Source organism: Grampus griseus (assembly GCF_964374135.1).
Source record: "Grampus griseus genome assembly, chromosome: 11".
In the NCBI taxonomy this organism is placed as follows: Eukaryota; Metazoa; Chordata; class Mammalia; order Artiodactyla; family Delphinidae; genus Grampus; species Grampus griseus.
Window position 1 is genome coordinate 87474734 of NC_139005.1, and position 16847 is coordinate 87491580.

At 37.7% G+C, this 16847-nt stretch overlaps 1 protein-coding gene across 1 annotated transcript; it reads left to right on the plus strand.

Annotated features, from left to right (window-relative positions):
- The first annotated feature begins 290 nt into the window (after nucleotides 1-290).
- Nucleotides 291-16133, plus strand: TMEM263 (transmembrane protein 263). The gene is made up of 3 exons (XM_082665559.1): nucleotides 291-448; nucleotides 9989-10058; nucleotides 13084-16133. The coding sequence occupies exons 2-3, from the start codon at nucleotides 9995-9997 to the stop codon at nucleotides 13368-13370; spliced, it is 351 nt and encodes a 116-aa protein (XP_082521685.1). The 5' UTR covers nucleotides 291-448; nucleotides 9989-9994; the 3' UTR covers nucleotides 13371-16133.
- Nucleotides 16134-16847: the final 714 nt, after the last annotated feature.

Below are 16847 nucleotides of genomic sequence, written 5' to 3' on the forward strand. Positions count from 1 at the left end.
GGTCCGCACAGGCCGGCCCTGGGTTCTCGCGGTGCCACCAGGCAGGCGAAGGGGCGGGAGTTGGCCGGCGGGGCGGGAGGTATCCTGGCGCGTGCGCACGTCGGGAGGCGACAGGCTGGGGGTGGCTGGGAGGGCTGGGCAGTTCGAGAAACGGGTGGGCGTGTGCCGGATAGGAGCGGGAGGGGCTCGGGGTGCGCGTGCGCGTCGGAGCGCGAGTCGCGGGAGGAGGCGGGAGCGGAGGAGGCGGTGGAGGGGGCGGGTCGCGTCCGGCGCCACGTCCGCAGCCAGAAGGCACCGTCGCCAACCTTGTCTTCTGGCTCCACTGCCAGAGGAGGCGTCTCCGGAGCCCGCAGTTACCCCGGGCTGTGCCCGCCGCTCAGGCCGCCTCAGCCCTCCTAGGTGCTGCCCGCTCCTCCGCCCGGCCCCGGCGCCGGCCCCCGACCCGGCGGTGAGTAAGTCGGGCCGGGAGGGTAGGGAGCGCCGTCCCGGCTTCTTCCTGCCCTCCTTTCTGTTGCCTTTTTCCGTTAGCTCTGTTAGCTCTTCTGCACCTCACCGTCTCCCTGCCCTGGCCTGGGTGCCCGGAGCGGGGCCTTTTTTTTTTTGGCGGGGGTGGGCTGCTGCTTAGCGGGGAAGGGGGAGGGGCTGGACGATGTTGGGGGCGGGTGGAGGTTCGCTGGCCGGGTTACCCCCTTTTACGTGTCTCTGACTCACCCGCCGTGGTTTGAGATTGGGGACCCTCCTTGGACGCTTCCGCCTGACTTCTTAGCTCCTGGGGTATCAGACCGGGGAAATGGGGGTGGGAGGGCGCCAGCAGCCTGCGAGAGGAGAGGGATGCGGCAGAGGGGCTGCGTGCTGGGCTTCCCCGCCCCGCTAACTCCTAACTTGTTGATAAACCACTCTCTTGGGTTCAAGTACACGATCCTTCAACAGTGGACAGTCTCAGTGTTCTTCCCAGGTAGCCCTACCCCCACACCTAACCTGAACTGGGAAGTGTAGCAGTGGAGAGAGGCGCTTACTGCGCCAGGGGGTGACTGGGGGACTGCTGGAGCACCCACCAATGCCATCACTGCCTCCCGAGTCTAAATAAAAACCGTGCCTGCTATGCACACGCAGCCTCAAGACTGGTCCCCAGGCTCTCACTTAGGATCAGGTCCCCTCTCCTAAACAGATCGCCTCTTGTACGTTAGAAGACATAGGAATTCTGGAACCCTGTGGGAGTGGGGTTTGCTGGGTGTACAGCGTGGAGCGGAGGGAGGAGGTGCTGAGCTCAGCCCTAGCCAGGGCTCCTACAGGGTCATTTTCTGCCTATCCTGCCACGTCACTCCCTCTGCTTAAAAAAAAAAAAAAAAGGAAACTTGCTAGTGCCCAAAGGGATCAGTGGGGGGCAGGGGGGCTCCGGAAGGGGCCACCGGCAAAGGTTTAGAAACACCTAGAGAAGGAGGAGAGTTTATTTGATTTATTCTGCCCTTGTGAACTAATTCCAAATGAAAACACTTTATTTACTATCTGTGATTATTTGTTCTATACTGTTGTTTAACCTTTAAAACTTCTACTGGTTTGGGTGCTCTAAAGGGCTCCCGAGGAATATTGATATCACATCAACAGGTATATGTCTGCGTGTTATGTGTCCATGTCTGTTTTTTTAAAGAAAGAAGGAAGTAACTTTTAATAAACTCATGCATCCTATTTTGATTTTTTTCACTTTCATTTCTTTAGTCTTTTTTATAACATATGTACTAGAAAGCAAGCTCAGTAAAAATATGCCCTTATTTAGAGAACATCGTTAGAAAAGTATAAGTAGTTCTTGTGTATGGTTCGCTTTTTTTTTTTCTTTTAAACTCCAGGAAAATCTTTACCTTTCTTTGTTTTAGTCATTGAGTAGTTGTTGTTTTGCTACTTCCTGAAGGTATCTTACTGGTTTATATATAAACACCCTCAGAGTAGGGCCTTGACATTCTCGTTCAGGCTGAAACTTCAGTGTCTAACACAGTGTCTGACACATAGTAGGGACACAAATATCTGTTGAACTAATGAGGTATAATGTAGTGAAAATGACTGGTGTACTGGTTATTTGGTTTGATAGGTTATTGTAATTCTCCTTAATGTTTCATTTAAGGGCAACACTTAAAAATTGCCATTTTGATACTGTCAGTTGTTACTTGTCACTAGGTGTAAGTTTTACTGACAGATTACTTTTTCTTTCCTGCCACATTCAGTGCATTTCTTGTAGTTCACTTGCTGTTGATTTAATGGGCAGGGGCCATTTTTAAAAGCAGCCTGTTCAGGATAGTTGGTTAACTAGAGAAGCCTAAAAACAGTAAGCTGGTGTTTTAATATGCGCAGTTTGTTGGTGTATGTGATAGTTGGTTAACTAGAGAAGCCTAAAAACAGTAAGCTGGTGTTTTAATATGCGCAGTTTGTTGGTGTATGTGAGTTAAAGCTCTGTATAAATGTATTTTTTGAAGCTCCTTATAGTTATTTGGCAAAGAAGCTAAAGCATAGGAGTGAGGATGTGGCAAAGTTCCTATATATAAAATATGTAGAAAAATTTAGCTAATTCATTTATAGTCTTTTTCTTATAGGGAAATTGGCAGTTACTGTTTAATAAGAAATTTTTGAAGTGGCTTTGAAGGTAAACTGTTGTGCATTGTATTTTGTAGTTAGGCTTCATATACAATGTATTAGTGCTTCTTAACTTCCCTTGGTACACAGAGGGGTGTTGCCATAGGCACACTTGAGTACTGTTTTCAGATTTTGTTTTTATTATTAATGAAAACTTTATATATAAAATGTTACAGATATCCACAACATTGATTCACCTGTTTTCCTTTAAAAAAAGGGGGGTCCATTGTTTACTTATTTCTATTATTAGAAGAAATTACCCTCTAGGGAATAGTGTTGTTATAAATCCTTGCTCAATATGTTTACCAGCTGGACAAGAATTATTTCTCCCTGGCCTAAAATGCTTAAAGGAACTGCTGATGAATTGCAGTCTATAGCAAAGAACTCTTTCACATTTCATAATTTCTTTAAAAAAAAAACATGACCAGTTTTCGTTGGTACTGTAATGGTTTGTTCACATGTCAGGACCAAATGGTAAAACTGATTTATGTCCACAGAGTAAGTTAAATTATTTGTCCTGATCTCAAGGCTGTTTTCTGTTTTTATTGCCTTCCTTAAGAAACTATGTTTTTTAATAGAAATTTCTGTGCATTATGAGTTCCTCCTATAGAGCAGACTTTTTTTTGGTTTTGAATGCAACTAAATTGATAAACGCTGGTAAAGTATATAACCACTGGATTATAAACTCTGGCTTATTGTAGTCCTCTGTGTGTTTAATCACACCCAAACCTTTAGTGCCTATCAGGGTGCCTGGCACATAGCAGGGACCCAAGTATATGTTGAGTTTAGGGCAGATGGTTTGCATAGAATTTAATAATGTTGTTTAAGGGGGTAACATTTTTAAATGGTCTTTTTGATACTTTTACTGTCAGTTGTTATTTCTATTTACGTGTGTGCTTTAAAATTTTACTAAGCAGATTATTTACCTCTTCCAGTTTTAGGAGATTAGGGCCATATTTGTCTTCACAATTCCTAATTTAAGAGAAAAAAAATGTAATGATGATAATGAACAGCATGGTAATATAAAAAGCATTTCTCCTAGTGATAAAGTGATAGTATCCTAAAGAGGTAATATCACTAAAAATATGGCACATATATGTATGTAGAGGTTGGGAAAGGTTTATGTGAGTAAAAAGTATAGATGGCATTACAGATAGTTAAGGATTTTAGCAAAAATACCTTTATAAGGTAACTTGGTGTCTTATGATCAAATTAGGGATTCAGAAAAATATATTCCATATACTTAGAGCGTTTGCATAATTTTTATTACCCTAAGAGTTCTGTAGGAATTTGAATACTACATACTTGCTGTTAATACGAGTGATATACAAGAAACTTAAACATTAAAATATATGTATACAAAACAAAAATCAATCTCTGTGGCCTCTTAGGGCTTTCAAAGCCAATTTCTTCTGGTCTAGGTAGCCAGGCTTCTGGCCTACACAACTCCAGATTTTCTACTTTATTGATAATCCTGTTTGCAACTCTTGGTAACACTAGTAAACGTAACTGAATGTAATTTAAGAGCGGCATAAACTCAGGGGAGGTGGGAGCGTCGTTGGGCAGGGAAGAGAGAGCTGGTGAATCTGAGAGTATACCCTAAAGAGGCTCCAGGCAAGAACGAAATTTCTTGAAAGTCTAGTTGTCTTAAAAAATTCCCAAGCACTTTTCATTTAACTTTTTAATTAGTGTGTATTTAAAAGCAAAACTATTTTAAATTACTGTGTAGTAAAATTCATGTCTCTCCTGTGGTTCTTGAAACCCCTGGAATAGCACTGCCTATTCTTAAAGAACTACATTTGAAGAGCATGAATCTAGCTTGAAGTTATCTTTTTTGTTTTTTAAACCAAAAATTTGGACCATCTATTGGTATGCATCTTATGATGCTTCAAGTTAATGTGGATACAGATGATATTTTTATCCCATTTATTACACAAATACTGTGTGTCAGCTTACAACCAAAACATGTACTTAAGAAAAAAATGGTAAGAGTATAAATAAGATTTTCAAACTGTACATCAGGGAAAAGAGCTGTAAGAGTGGAGGTCTTTGTGTGCTGTCAGGAGCGGGCTGGGGGAGAGTGGGGGAACATAACCGTGAATAAAACGGTTTGTGATTCAGGAACATTGTTTTTTAGGTGATCAGCTTGATTTGAGGATAACAATAACTACCTACAGTAACTAGGTAGATGAACTGTATCATCTTTAAAAATATCCTTTGTGAGTATCACTGATAGTTCTAAGACTTAAAAATATGTATTGTTCTTTAATTACAAGATCAATACATGTTTATGGTAGAATATTAAAATGTAGATGTTAAGTATATATATTTCTCTCTATGTAGAAATACTATATATCTATTCCCCCCATATGTATAATTTCTGCCCTCTAGTGGCAATCTTTGTTAGCACTTCGGTATATTTACTTTCAGTCTTTTTATGTGCACTTAAAAAAAAATAGTATCATATGATACATGTCTTTTATATCCTCTAAATACAACATTAACATTTATCCATAGTATTTGATCTTCATAAATTATTTTAATGTTTGCATTGTATGTATCTTTAGGAAGCTTATAAATTCATCTCTTGCCTTCCATGAGGCTGTCTCATTTGACTGTTTATCTTCAGGTGTATTATGTTTGTTTTTGCTGGCTTCTCTTTTGCTCACCTCTTAAACATGAACAGTCCATATAAGCTTATCGGTCTGCTCTCTTACTACTCTTTTCCTTGATCATATCACTCACCCCCTGCAGCTTCAGGTATCACTTCAGACCATTCTCAGGACCTCAACTCTTACTCTCACTTTATGCTGACTTTCAGGCCCTTTTAAATACAATTGCCTGCTAAAAGTCTGCTGTAGATGGCCTGAAGGCATCTCAAAGGGCTGTTCAAGAACAAGTCCTTTCACTGAACCGATAGTCACCAATACTGTGTACACTTATTTGTTAAGTGTTCTTGCTGCAGTAAACATTTAAAAAAATGTCCATCTTCTCCTCTCCAGTCCTGTCTTCATCATCATTTCTATTTAGTTTCTCATGCTAGAAAATTTACACCCTATATTCTCCTTTTATCTCACATTAATACCCAAGTTATGTTCTGCTTCATACAAAAAAGTCAAGTATTTGAGTATTCCCACACATCAGGCATTAATTAAGGCTCAGGGAATGGAGCAGTGACAAAACCAAGCTTTGTTCCAATAGAGCTTACATTCTAATTGTGAGTGACACAAAGTAAACATATATATCAAGTGACAGTAAAAGCAATGAAGAAAATAGAGCAGTGTGTTAGGAGAAAATGATAGGGAAAGGAGGGTGCTAATCTGTTATAAGGTGGTCAGGGAAGACCTCTGAGAAGGGGACACTTGCACAAAGACCTGAAGGAAGTAAGGAATCAAGTCAGGTACATATACTGGGGAAGAGCCTTTCAGGAAAAGATGAGCAAGGAAGCCTATGTTGTCAAGCTGGATTGAGCAAGAGGCAGAGTGGTAGGAGATGCTATCGGGGTATTAGATGTTGGGCCCTCAAAGGCAAAGGGAAGGACTCTGGATTTTATTCTGGGCAAAATAGGAAGCAGTTGGAGGGTTTTAAGCAGAGTATGACATGGCTAGACTGAAGAAAGAGCACAGGCGGAAGCTTGGAGGCCAGTTAAGAGATTTTGTAGTTGTCTGCAGCTCTACTCTTTTAAAATGATGGTCTTTTTCTTTTTTAAATTACAAGATAGATATATGTGGAAAAATTATTTTTTTAAAAAAAGGGATTCTGTATTAGGAGGAAAAGGTTAAGACTTTTGGTAGAGATTTGTGGGATATATACAGAAAAGCAGTTTTAAAATATATGCAGTTACTAGCACACCTGTTTTAAAACTCCAGCTAAAATATGTAAGATGTATGTGTGTATATAGTATCCCTATATTTCTGTACAGAATACTGTGATATCTATTGATTAGTTGATCAGCCAGATGATCTCTTGGTATACAGATACTGGGATCACAGTGCTGAGTAAGGTAGACAAAGTGTCTCTCCTTTTGGAATTAACAGTCCAATGGGGAAGAAAGTGACTCCAAAATAGTTATTCTTCAGGAAGGGACACACACACTTCTGGCCATTCTGCCAGGAGCTTCTGCATGTTTTGTTTTGAATTGTTAAATAGTATTCTCATCTTAGAGTTAGGGCTAGAATATCTTTAATTTCTATTTCTTGAACAGCAAGGATCTGATGAAGTTATTTGTCCTCAGCCATATAGTTTATAGTCAAGTTGGGATTCAGCTGCAGGCTCTCTGATTCCAGAACTTTAAACACTACACTGTATAATTTCTCATGATCTTACCATGATGATAAATTAAAGAAATATAAATATGAATGGAAATAAATTTAATTAATTTAATTTCTGGCTTAAGGGAGTTTTAAAATTAAGGCAAATTAATCAGGAACTCTTTCTCCCAGTAATGCATCAGCTGATACTCTCAGGTTTTGGTTTTTTTTTTGTCAGAGATGACATATCTTTACTGTTACTTTTAAAATCTTAACTGTATATGGGATGATGATGCTAAATTGACAAACCAGACCAGCATAAGATTAGGTGCTCTTGATCAGTGGTCTGAGTCAGGGTTTTCACTAGAGCAACTAAAAGATATTTATTTAAGCACAGGACGTATGCTGCTGGATGCTGTGGGGTGCAGTGAGGTCCCATGTTACACAGGGTTTAGGTTTTAAAGATGTTTCTCAAGTTGAATTACATGAAGTTAAATTACCTTTGAAAAATCCCACTTCTCACACTGCTACCTCTGCCACCCTCATTTGCCACCAGTGTTTTTTGCCTGAATTATTGAAATATAGAAGGAAATATGCATGACTTTTTATCTGATCATCTGGTGCTGAAAGCAGTAGGAGTCATAAAGGAAAGGGGAACTTCCCTGACCCTTCTTTGACCACTTAAATTTAGTTCTGATAAACGTTGCAATACGTGTGAGCCTTGAAAACATTAAGTCTCCCAATTGGTCCTTCTGTCTCTGTTCTTGCTTTCTGATTGCTTGTTCTCCCCACACAGCCAGAATGAGCTTTAAAAAGTGTAAATCAGAACACATTACCCCTCTGGTCAGTGCCTTTCACTGGCTCCCCATCTCAGAGTTAAAAACTAATTGCCACGATGGCCTATATGGGCCTATGTCATCCAGACCTCACTCTTTGACCTCTTCTTCTACTGCCTTTTGCTGCAGCCCCTGCCACATTTTTCTGGCTGTTCCTTCTTGTCTGTAGTAAGCTCCTACCTCAGGACCTTTGCATTTACTGTTTTTTCTGTCTTGAGGGCTCTTGACCCAAGAGCCCTCAAGGCAGAAAGGATACCTTATATCCTTAACCTCCTTTGGGATGTCACCATAATGAAGCCTTCACAGACTCTCCCATTTAAAATATCACATCCTCTTCCCCTTCATGCCTTTTTCTCCATAGCATTTAACACCATCTGATAAACAGTATATTCTTTGAATATGTATTTATTGTCTTCCCCACTAGCCAATATGGAATGTTCATGATGGCAGAGAGTTTTTTGGTCTGTATTGATCACAGCTATATCCTATGCACCTAAAACATGACCCTTAGTAGGTACTCAATAAATTTTTAATCAGCGTATTAAAGTACATTGGTAGTTTTCACAATATTCTTTTTTTCCCCAGCTTTATTGAGATATAATTGACATACAGCATTGTGTAAGTTTAAGGTGTATAATGTAATGGTTTGATACACATATATATTGCAGAATGTTTACCAGATTAAGGTTAGTTAACACATCCTTCAACTCATATAATTACTTTTGTTGTTATGGTGAGAATATTTTAAGATCTACTTGTAGCAACTTTCAAGTATACAATACAGTAGTTTTAACTACAGTCATCATGCTGTGCATTAGGTCCTCAGAACTTATTCCTCTTGTAACAGGAAGCTTGTACCCTTTGACCAACGTCTTATTTCCCCTACCCCACACCCCCCCCCCCCGCCCCGTGCAACCACCTTTCTATGAGCTTGGCCTTTTTAGATTCCATATATATAAGTGACATAATATAGTATTTGTCTTTCTATGTCTGACTTATTTCACTTAGCACAATAATGTCCTCAAGGTTCATCCATGTTGTTTTGCAGATGGCAGGATTTTACAATATCCTTTAAAATCTGTTGTATTATATATGTACAGATACAATAATTTAGGCTTCATGGTTTTATGACTAAGAAATACTTAGTTGACTACTGGGATCACAACCCTAGTTTTCTGGCCAAGCAAGAAAGCTTTTAGACCAATCTTGACTTGTTTTAGTCTTTACTTAGTCAATGGAATATAAAATCAAATATTTTAAGATAGTAAGGAGATTGGGAAAAGAAAGTTTATGTGTTCTTCATCCCAACATAACTTATTTTATTTCTTAGTTTCCGTTATTACTTGTACTTAGACGTAGTCTATAGTATATATATATATTATAGTAGATTTTGAATTCTTTTGCTACTTCTGTTCATACGAGTTCTAAAAGTAACAATAAAAAAGTAATCATGGGCTTCCCTGGTGGCGCAGTGGTTGAGAGTCCGCCTGCCAATGCAGGGAACACGGGTTCGTGCCCCGGTCCGGGAAGATCCCACATGCCGCGGAGTGGCTGTGCCCGTGAGCCATGGCCGCTGAGCCTGCGCGTCTGGAGCCTGTTGCTCCGCAACAGGAGAGGCCACAACAGTGAGAGGCCCGCGTACCGGAAAAAAAAAAAAAAAAGTAATCAAAATCCTTCTCTTCTCTTAGTGATTCAGATTGGTGCTGTCATCTTTATAGGAGAAGAATGTCATGTTTTTGAGGAAATTTTCAGATAGAACATGTTTTTTAGTTCATAGTATAGGTTTTTCTTTGAGTCTGTTGTGAAATAAATTCTGTAGGAGGAGGCACTTAAAATTTTTGTCTGCTAACCCCCACCTTCCAACTTTCTTTCAGTTGGTAATTTTCAATTTCAGTTGAAGCAGCAGTAACAACATAGGAAAGCTTGTACCATGCCTGCCAATCTTTGCTTGATTTGAGATAAGATTTATGTTGTCCACTAGTATAATTGAAAGTATTTCTCAAACACCACAAAGTAGAAGACAGACAAGGTGAAGTAGTCTTGTTATGGTTGTTTTAAAAATGTTGTTTATCAGGGGTTTGCTGGTGGTCTAGTAATTAGGATCCTGCACTTTCACTGCTGTGGCCCGGGGTTCAATCCCTGGTTGTGCGGCTCAGCCAAAATAAAAAAAAATAAGTAAAATGTTGTTTATCTGAATAAAGTTGATTAAGTCTTGATCAAGCATATAAAAAGAGGTAGTCTCAGATGTTGAAATTAAAATGAAATGTGTGTGTTTTTTAGGAGATCATGAATCAGACAGATAAAAATCAACAAGAAATCCCATCATACCTTAGTGATGAACCACCAGAAGGTAAGTACGCATCTGTAATACTAAGAATGAAAAAAATCCTAGTGAATTAAACTTGATTGTTTTCATTAACTTTAAAGTAACATAACCTGTTTTCCTTGTCAGTAAATGTGTTCCAAAAATACTTAAACATTTTTAGCTTTTAATAAGAAAGCATAGATATTGGTAAATGGGGACATAATGTAACTTTTATATAAGGTCTATCAATATTTTTCTGCTACTCTTTTAAGACCATTTCACGAGTATCCTTTCACTTGTAAAGAGTTGGGTGAGGTGCAGAGGAAGGATGGACTAGGTTATGTCATGCATACGAAAACTCACTTCAAGAGGCACTTGAGATTTGTTGTTAAACTCCTGTTATTCATTACATTATAATGGGTAACTCTTCCTTTTTTAATACATGGTTTTAGTGTCTGCTTAATTTATTTTTTGGTGTGAAAATTGTGACATCAGGAATCATTTTATTCTTACCTTCAAAAATCTTTGGAAACACTAAATGCACACATGCATGTCCTCACTATGTACAGAAACAGAGTAGCTGTTTTCTTTATTTTCTCCCTTTATTTTTAAGGACTAGTAGTCTAGAGTTTTGAAAAGAAAAGTTAGGGCTCAGTGAGAAAGTTAGGAAGGACTTATGAGAAAGAAGTCAGGAAAGAGATAAAGGCTGTCCAGGAGCATGATTGTTAAGGAAGAGAACAGCCTCAGGAATGTCTTTATATTGGCAACCTGTTAAAAGTAGTCTGCAAAGTGGATAATTTATATGGTGGTAATTAAGAGTACACTGTAATTTTTAAAAAAGAGTACACTGTAATTAAGAGATCAACAGCATTAGTATGTATCTGATTTCACTAAGAAAAATTGCCTTCATTAAATGCATGTACACCAAATTTGGCATAGCAGGATAATACTAATGAGGTATTCAGCATGAGGTAGTTATCTGTTTTATCCTCAAATCAAGATTTTCCCCTTTTCCTAGTGTTACTAACCTTGATTACAAAAGAATGACCACTTATGTAATCCTTTCCATCATAATTTTATAATTAATATATTCAAATGCTTATCTATGTCTTAAGCCTTTTATTTCAGCTATTTTAAAATTTTTATATTAACTATGTTTATTACTCAGTTTCAATTAAACAGTTGGTTTTATAAATTTAGCCATTGCTATATCTTCATCAGTGAGCTATTTTGACTAATCAATGAGACTTTCTTCCTGTGAAAGGATGTAAAATCTCCAAACAGTGAAAAGAAAATCTTACTCAAGGTAAATTTGTGTCTGTGTATTTAAAGAAACTCAATTTTCAGATTTTTTTTCTCTTTCAAATATTGTTGGTTTTCCAATGTTACCTTCTCTGATAACCACATTCTGCTAGGTTATAGTAGCTTTGGGTGTCTTAGTTGAACTTACGTACCCAAGAATTTAGCTTTCTTGTGTGAGATTATACCTTTTAGTGGTTATAGCCTGAACTGTATAGTTATCAAGTATTTTTTCATGAAGTTTAAAAAAATAAAAACACTATTGCTTATGTGTTGTCGCCGCCTGAGTCATTAGATTATGAAGGAGAAAAGGTCTGTGTGTGTTTGAGGCTGGCAGAAGCAAATTTTTATGAAATCTTCCTGCTAGTCATTTTATGCTGGAGTTTGGGGTTACATGCCAGTTTGAGTGCCTCTATTAAACAAACAAAGAAACCAAAGAGAAAAGACTTGTGACAATAAATCTGAATATCTCATACTGATGTTACCTTTTCTGGGAGTATAGATACTTAAATCACATACTCTCTTTTATAAAAATTACTGAGGCAGTGGAAGTATTAACCATAGCTCTGGTTTCTCCATGTTACAAAAAAGATTATATGTAGATAACAGGATTTTAAGTGATGAATATTTTCCTATTTTTACTAATTTCCTATAATTACTAATTTCCTAATATTAGCTCTTTAAATACATTATTAAGGAGCACATAGAATAGAAACCCAAATATATTTAAGTTAGTGGTTCTCAAATTATTTTGTCTCAGGATGCTTTCTACTTTAAAAAAAATAGAGGATTCCACAGAGCTTATGTCTTTGTTGATATTTGCCATATTAACAATAAAAACAGAAATTAAGTATTTTATTATGAAAAGAACTCGGTAGGCCCATTACATATTAACATAATTAACATATTTTTTGAAAAATATGAAACTATTTTCCAAAACAAAAAAAAAATTGTGAGCAGGGTGATTTGTTTGTTTGTGGCCATACCGTGTGGCTTGTGGGATCTTAGTTTCCCGATCAGGGATCAAATCCAGGCCCTTGGCAGTGAAAGTGCAGAGTCCTAACCACTGGACCACCAGAGAATTTCTGACATGGTTTTAAAATTTTTGCAAATCTCTTTTAATATTTGGATTAATAGAAGAGAGCTAGATTCTCACAGTTTAGTCTTCTGTGTTTAGTCTGTTGTGTTACTGCCTGTCATTTAGCTTCTGGAAAATTATTTTAGACTGGTGACAGAATGAAAGTGAAAGACAAATGACATGTTAATATTATTATGAAAGCAGTTTTTACCCCGAAATGGTCCTGGGGATACTCAAGGGTTCCAGACCATACCTGAGAACCAGTGCTTTAAATGAAGAAGGTTGTTTCAGTAATGACTGATTGAATTCTATCAAGGAAATAAGGGCTAAATATATTTATCTTTTTATTTTTTCATGCTCCTTTTAGGATATAAAATAAAGATGTTTTTATTAAAAGCAATAAAACTATAAATCAAGGAGACATTTAAAATAGTCTTCTATTTTATGAAAGTTGTCTAGTCTCTAAAGCATTTCTTCTCATAGATACTAAGACTTAGCATTGGACCAAGATGTTTTAAAAACATGTACAACTATACCCTTGACGGAAGAGCTATTGATGTCTTGATCAGATATGTATTTATGTGGTTGACCTTTTCAATACAATCTGCTGGTTGTTAGGAAGGTTACTCAGTGATTTGTACTGTTCTTATAAAGACTTACATTTGACTGTCTTATGATATTTTCTCTTATTAGGTTCAATGAAAGATCACCCACAGCAGCAACCAGGCATGCTGTCCCGTGTGACTGGGGGTATCTTCAGTGTTACAAAGGGAGCCGTTGGTGCCACCATTGGTGGTGTGGCTTGGATTGGTGGAAAGAGTCTGGAGGTGACCAAAACAGCTGTTACAACTGTGCCTTCCATGGGAATAGGGCTGGTGAAAGGGGGCGTGTCTGCTGTGGCTGGAGGTGTTACAGCTGTTGGCTCTGCTGTTGTAAACAAAGTGCCCTTAACAGGAAAGAAGAAAGACAAATCTGACTAAAATACGGAGATACACTTGCTCTCCACAGCATTATGATGCCAGTGGCATTGAATTGCTAAATTACAGACTACAACCAAGTCACCTGTTTTGGACGTTTATCTTCTAACTGCTGTGTTGAAAGTATTGATGACTGACTGGCTTTTGTCTAAAAGGAAGAGACCAATACTAGCACAGTGTATGAAGGTTTCTCATACTTAAATTCCAGCTTTTTATCTGGTAAAATGTTACACTTATTTAGTTGTAACTAAAGATAAGGTATATTTGAATATTTACTACATAAGTCTTTCAGTTTAACTAAAAATGTGAAAGTTGAATTTAGTGGATGATCTTTACAGTTCCATATGTATAATGTGCCAGGTAACTCATCTGCCCCTTAAGAAGGGAACCTTGACCTACATAAATGTACCTTTGATGTGCCTAATAGTTTCAGATGTCTTAGTTTTTTTAATAACCATAGTTGATTAGACGAAGAGGCATTCTTTTCTTATTTAAGATGGTAAAAGTAGCAGGAACTAGAGAAGTTTAAAAGAAAAGATTCATGGTTTTATGAGTATTAACCATCTTTTGTTAGATAGGCATATATTAATTTAATCATTGATGCCTTACAAAAGAAAACATCTTTTCTAATACCCTGAATATGTGCAGTTCTTAGGATTATTATTATATATGGATTCTTTCAAAAGTTGTTTGTGAAATTAGTTTTCCCTCAAGAATCTCAGGATTAGTGACATAAAGGCATTTCTTGCTCTCAGCAGATTAGGATAAGTGTTTGATAACTGTCAGTAGTTATAACCAAATTGTACACTTCAACCTGGGTTCATGCTCCATCATTAATAAACCTCACAGTGCCTAAGGAACATTTCTTTGCTGGTCAGAAGCTGTGTTAATAAAAGAGTTTCATATTAAGGAGGAAAACATAAATCATTTTAAGTTCTTAAGAATTACCTAAAGCATCCAAGATATAAAAAATTCTTCACACCTATTTTGTCTCCAGGATGGCTTAAATTACTAGCAGTACCCCTTTCAAAAAACACAGTGAAAGCAGCCACAGATGTGTGGGGGCTGACTCTTAAATTGAACGGAATGGGCTCCATAGATTAGTTTTGAATGTAAAATATATGTAACTGCTTTCTGTTTGACAGGCTTTTAAAATGTCATCTTACACTCCTTTAAAGAAGCTGTAAACTTTGTACCATTTTCCAAGTCAACTTCAGGCAGGAAATTGAATTTTTTGGTTGCGGATGATAAGTGTGTTGTGTCTCATTAACGTCTCATCATGTCTCATTCATTCTAAAAGAATATGACTTAGCTGGAATTCATTTTTTTTTTTTTTTTTTTTTCGGTACGCGGGCCTCTCACTGCCGCGGCCTCTCCTGTTGCGGAGCACAGGCTCCGGATACGCAGGCTCGGGACGCGCAGGCTCAGCGGCCATGGCTCACGAGCCAAGCCGCTCCGCGGCATGTGGGATCTTCCTGGACCAGGGCACGAACCCGTGTCCCCTGCATCGGCAGGCGGGCTGCCAACCACTGCGCCACCAGGGAAGCCCGAATTCATCTTTTTTTTGTTTCATAAAAATTTTAAAAGTGGCATTTCTCTTAACCAAGGGTTTAATCCCAGCCTGAAAAATCTTAATTTTCCTTCACTTAAGTTTGGAAATTTGCCACCATTCTGCAGACTTTTTTTTTTTTAACGAGCAAGGGGAAGAAAGGAGGTGATGCTCTGGAGTAAGTCAAAACAGCATTCCTGAGAACTTAGATCACTCCAACACCCAAAGCTTAAGTGTTTGTTTGCAACCCACTAAGAGTTTTGCATTAATAATGTGGATCAACAAATGGGTAAGAACAAAACTTAGCTTTTAAAAGCTTTCATAAATACCAGCAGGGATTGAAGTAAATCCACAAAGGTTCTTGAACCTTTCTACCATATACAACACTGGAAAGTCATTAGGGAGTTAATCAAAAATTAAATTGTTGTTTATTTCATCCAGTATGATTAAACGTATATTTGTTCGTATATCTGGTCAAATGTCATAATTAGCAAGGGGATTTAAAAAAAAAAACAAAATTAACGGATGAACACTAAATAATGATCTAAGTAATGGTATTGGAGAATTTGTTTCCTGCTATTTGAAAGAAATTATTGCTTCATTGCTAGCTTATATTTCTGAATTATCTTCTTATCTTCATCTGCTCTGCCGTGCTTTGTACCTGAATTTCTAAATATAGACTTTAGTTTACTGTATGCTTGAATATTTATTTTCAACTTTGCTTGTCTTTAAAATTGCTTGAGGAAAAATGGTTGTAATTAATTTCTGCTACAGAAAAGCCACCTGGTACATTTTATCTCATCAAGTTTGTTTTAAATTTTAAATTATAACTTTGTTCAGGAGAGGCTTTGCAATGATAGCAGAGAACTTGTACAAATGAAGTTAGTTGTAGACGTTCTTGTTGAAATGAACTTGCCATTTGATGATATGTAAAGCTGTACACTTGAGTCTTTTTCTGTTTATTTCGTAGACTAGCAATCTGACCTGTTAAACAGTACTAGTTCACTTCAAGAAGCTAATAAGGTGGTTGTTGTATACACCTGGAGGCATCTGTTATTCAGCTTATCTTTTGAGTGGGTATTCAACACAATGAGGATAAACTTGTGTGACCCACTTGAATGACTGATCTAATAATGTTGACATTATGAATCCTGTACTTAGTGAAATGTCAGATGAAAATAACTGATGACTGAATAAATTTTTTTGTATTAAAGGAATGGGAAAAGAAGACATGAATCTTTAATAAAGCACTATGATCTGCAAAAGATGAACTGTTTCATAAAGATCTAAGGAAATAAAGGAAATTTTAAAACAGGGTAGTCTTAAAATATTAGTTATATAGAAATTCAGAAAGTACTGTAGCCAGTTTTTAAATTTTTTTATACTAATGCAACATGACAAAACATCTCCAAATATGAATTTTGATGCCAACACAACAATGAAATACAAATATATTTTAAACAACTCTAATAAAGATTAAAAATGCAGATTTCTGGGTTTGACTGCAATTTGCTGAATCTCTGCAGGGTGGGATCCAAGAGTGCAGTTTAACAACCTCTGCAGGTGATTCTTTTGCAGTCTAAAACTTGGGAACTGATGGAGGAATTATAAAGTAGGGAGCACACTTCCCTCTGTCCTAAGCAGCTGTGGAACCAACTTAGACCTCTTACTGGCCAGAAGTGACTCAAAGGGATGGGAACCAGTTGGAGGAAGGAAGAAAATTGATATTTACTGGGCATCTACTTACCTACCAAGTACTGTCCATAAATTCTCTGATTTAATCAGTATGAGGACCTTATGAGGAAAAGTATCTTTATTCCCTTTTTACAAATATGGAGCAAGCACAGTTCCAGTGTTGAATTTCCCGTAACACTTTTGAATTTGTGTAAGTCAGAACCTCTCCATCTTATGTCCAGAAACAAAGGGGACTA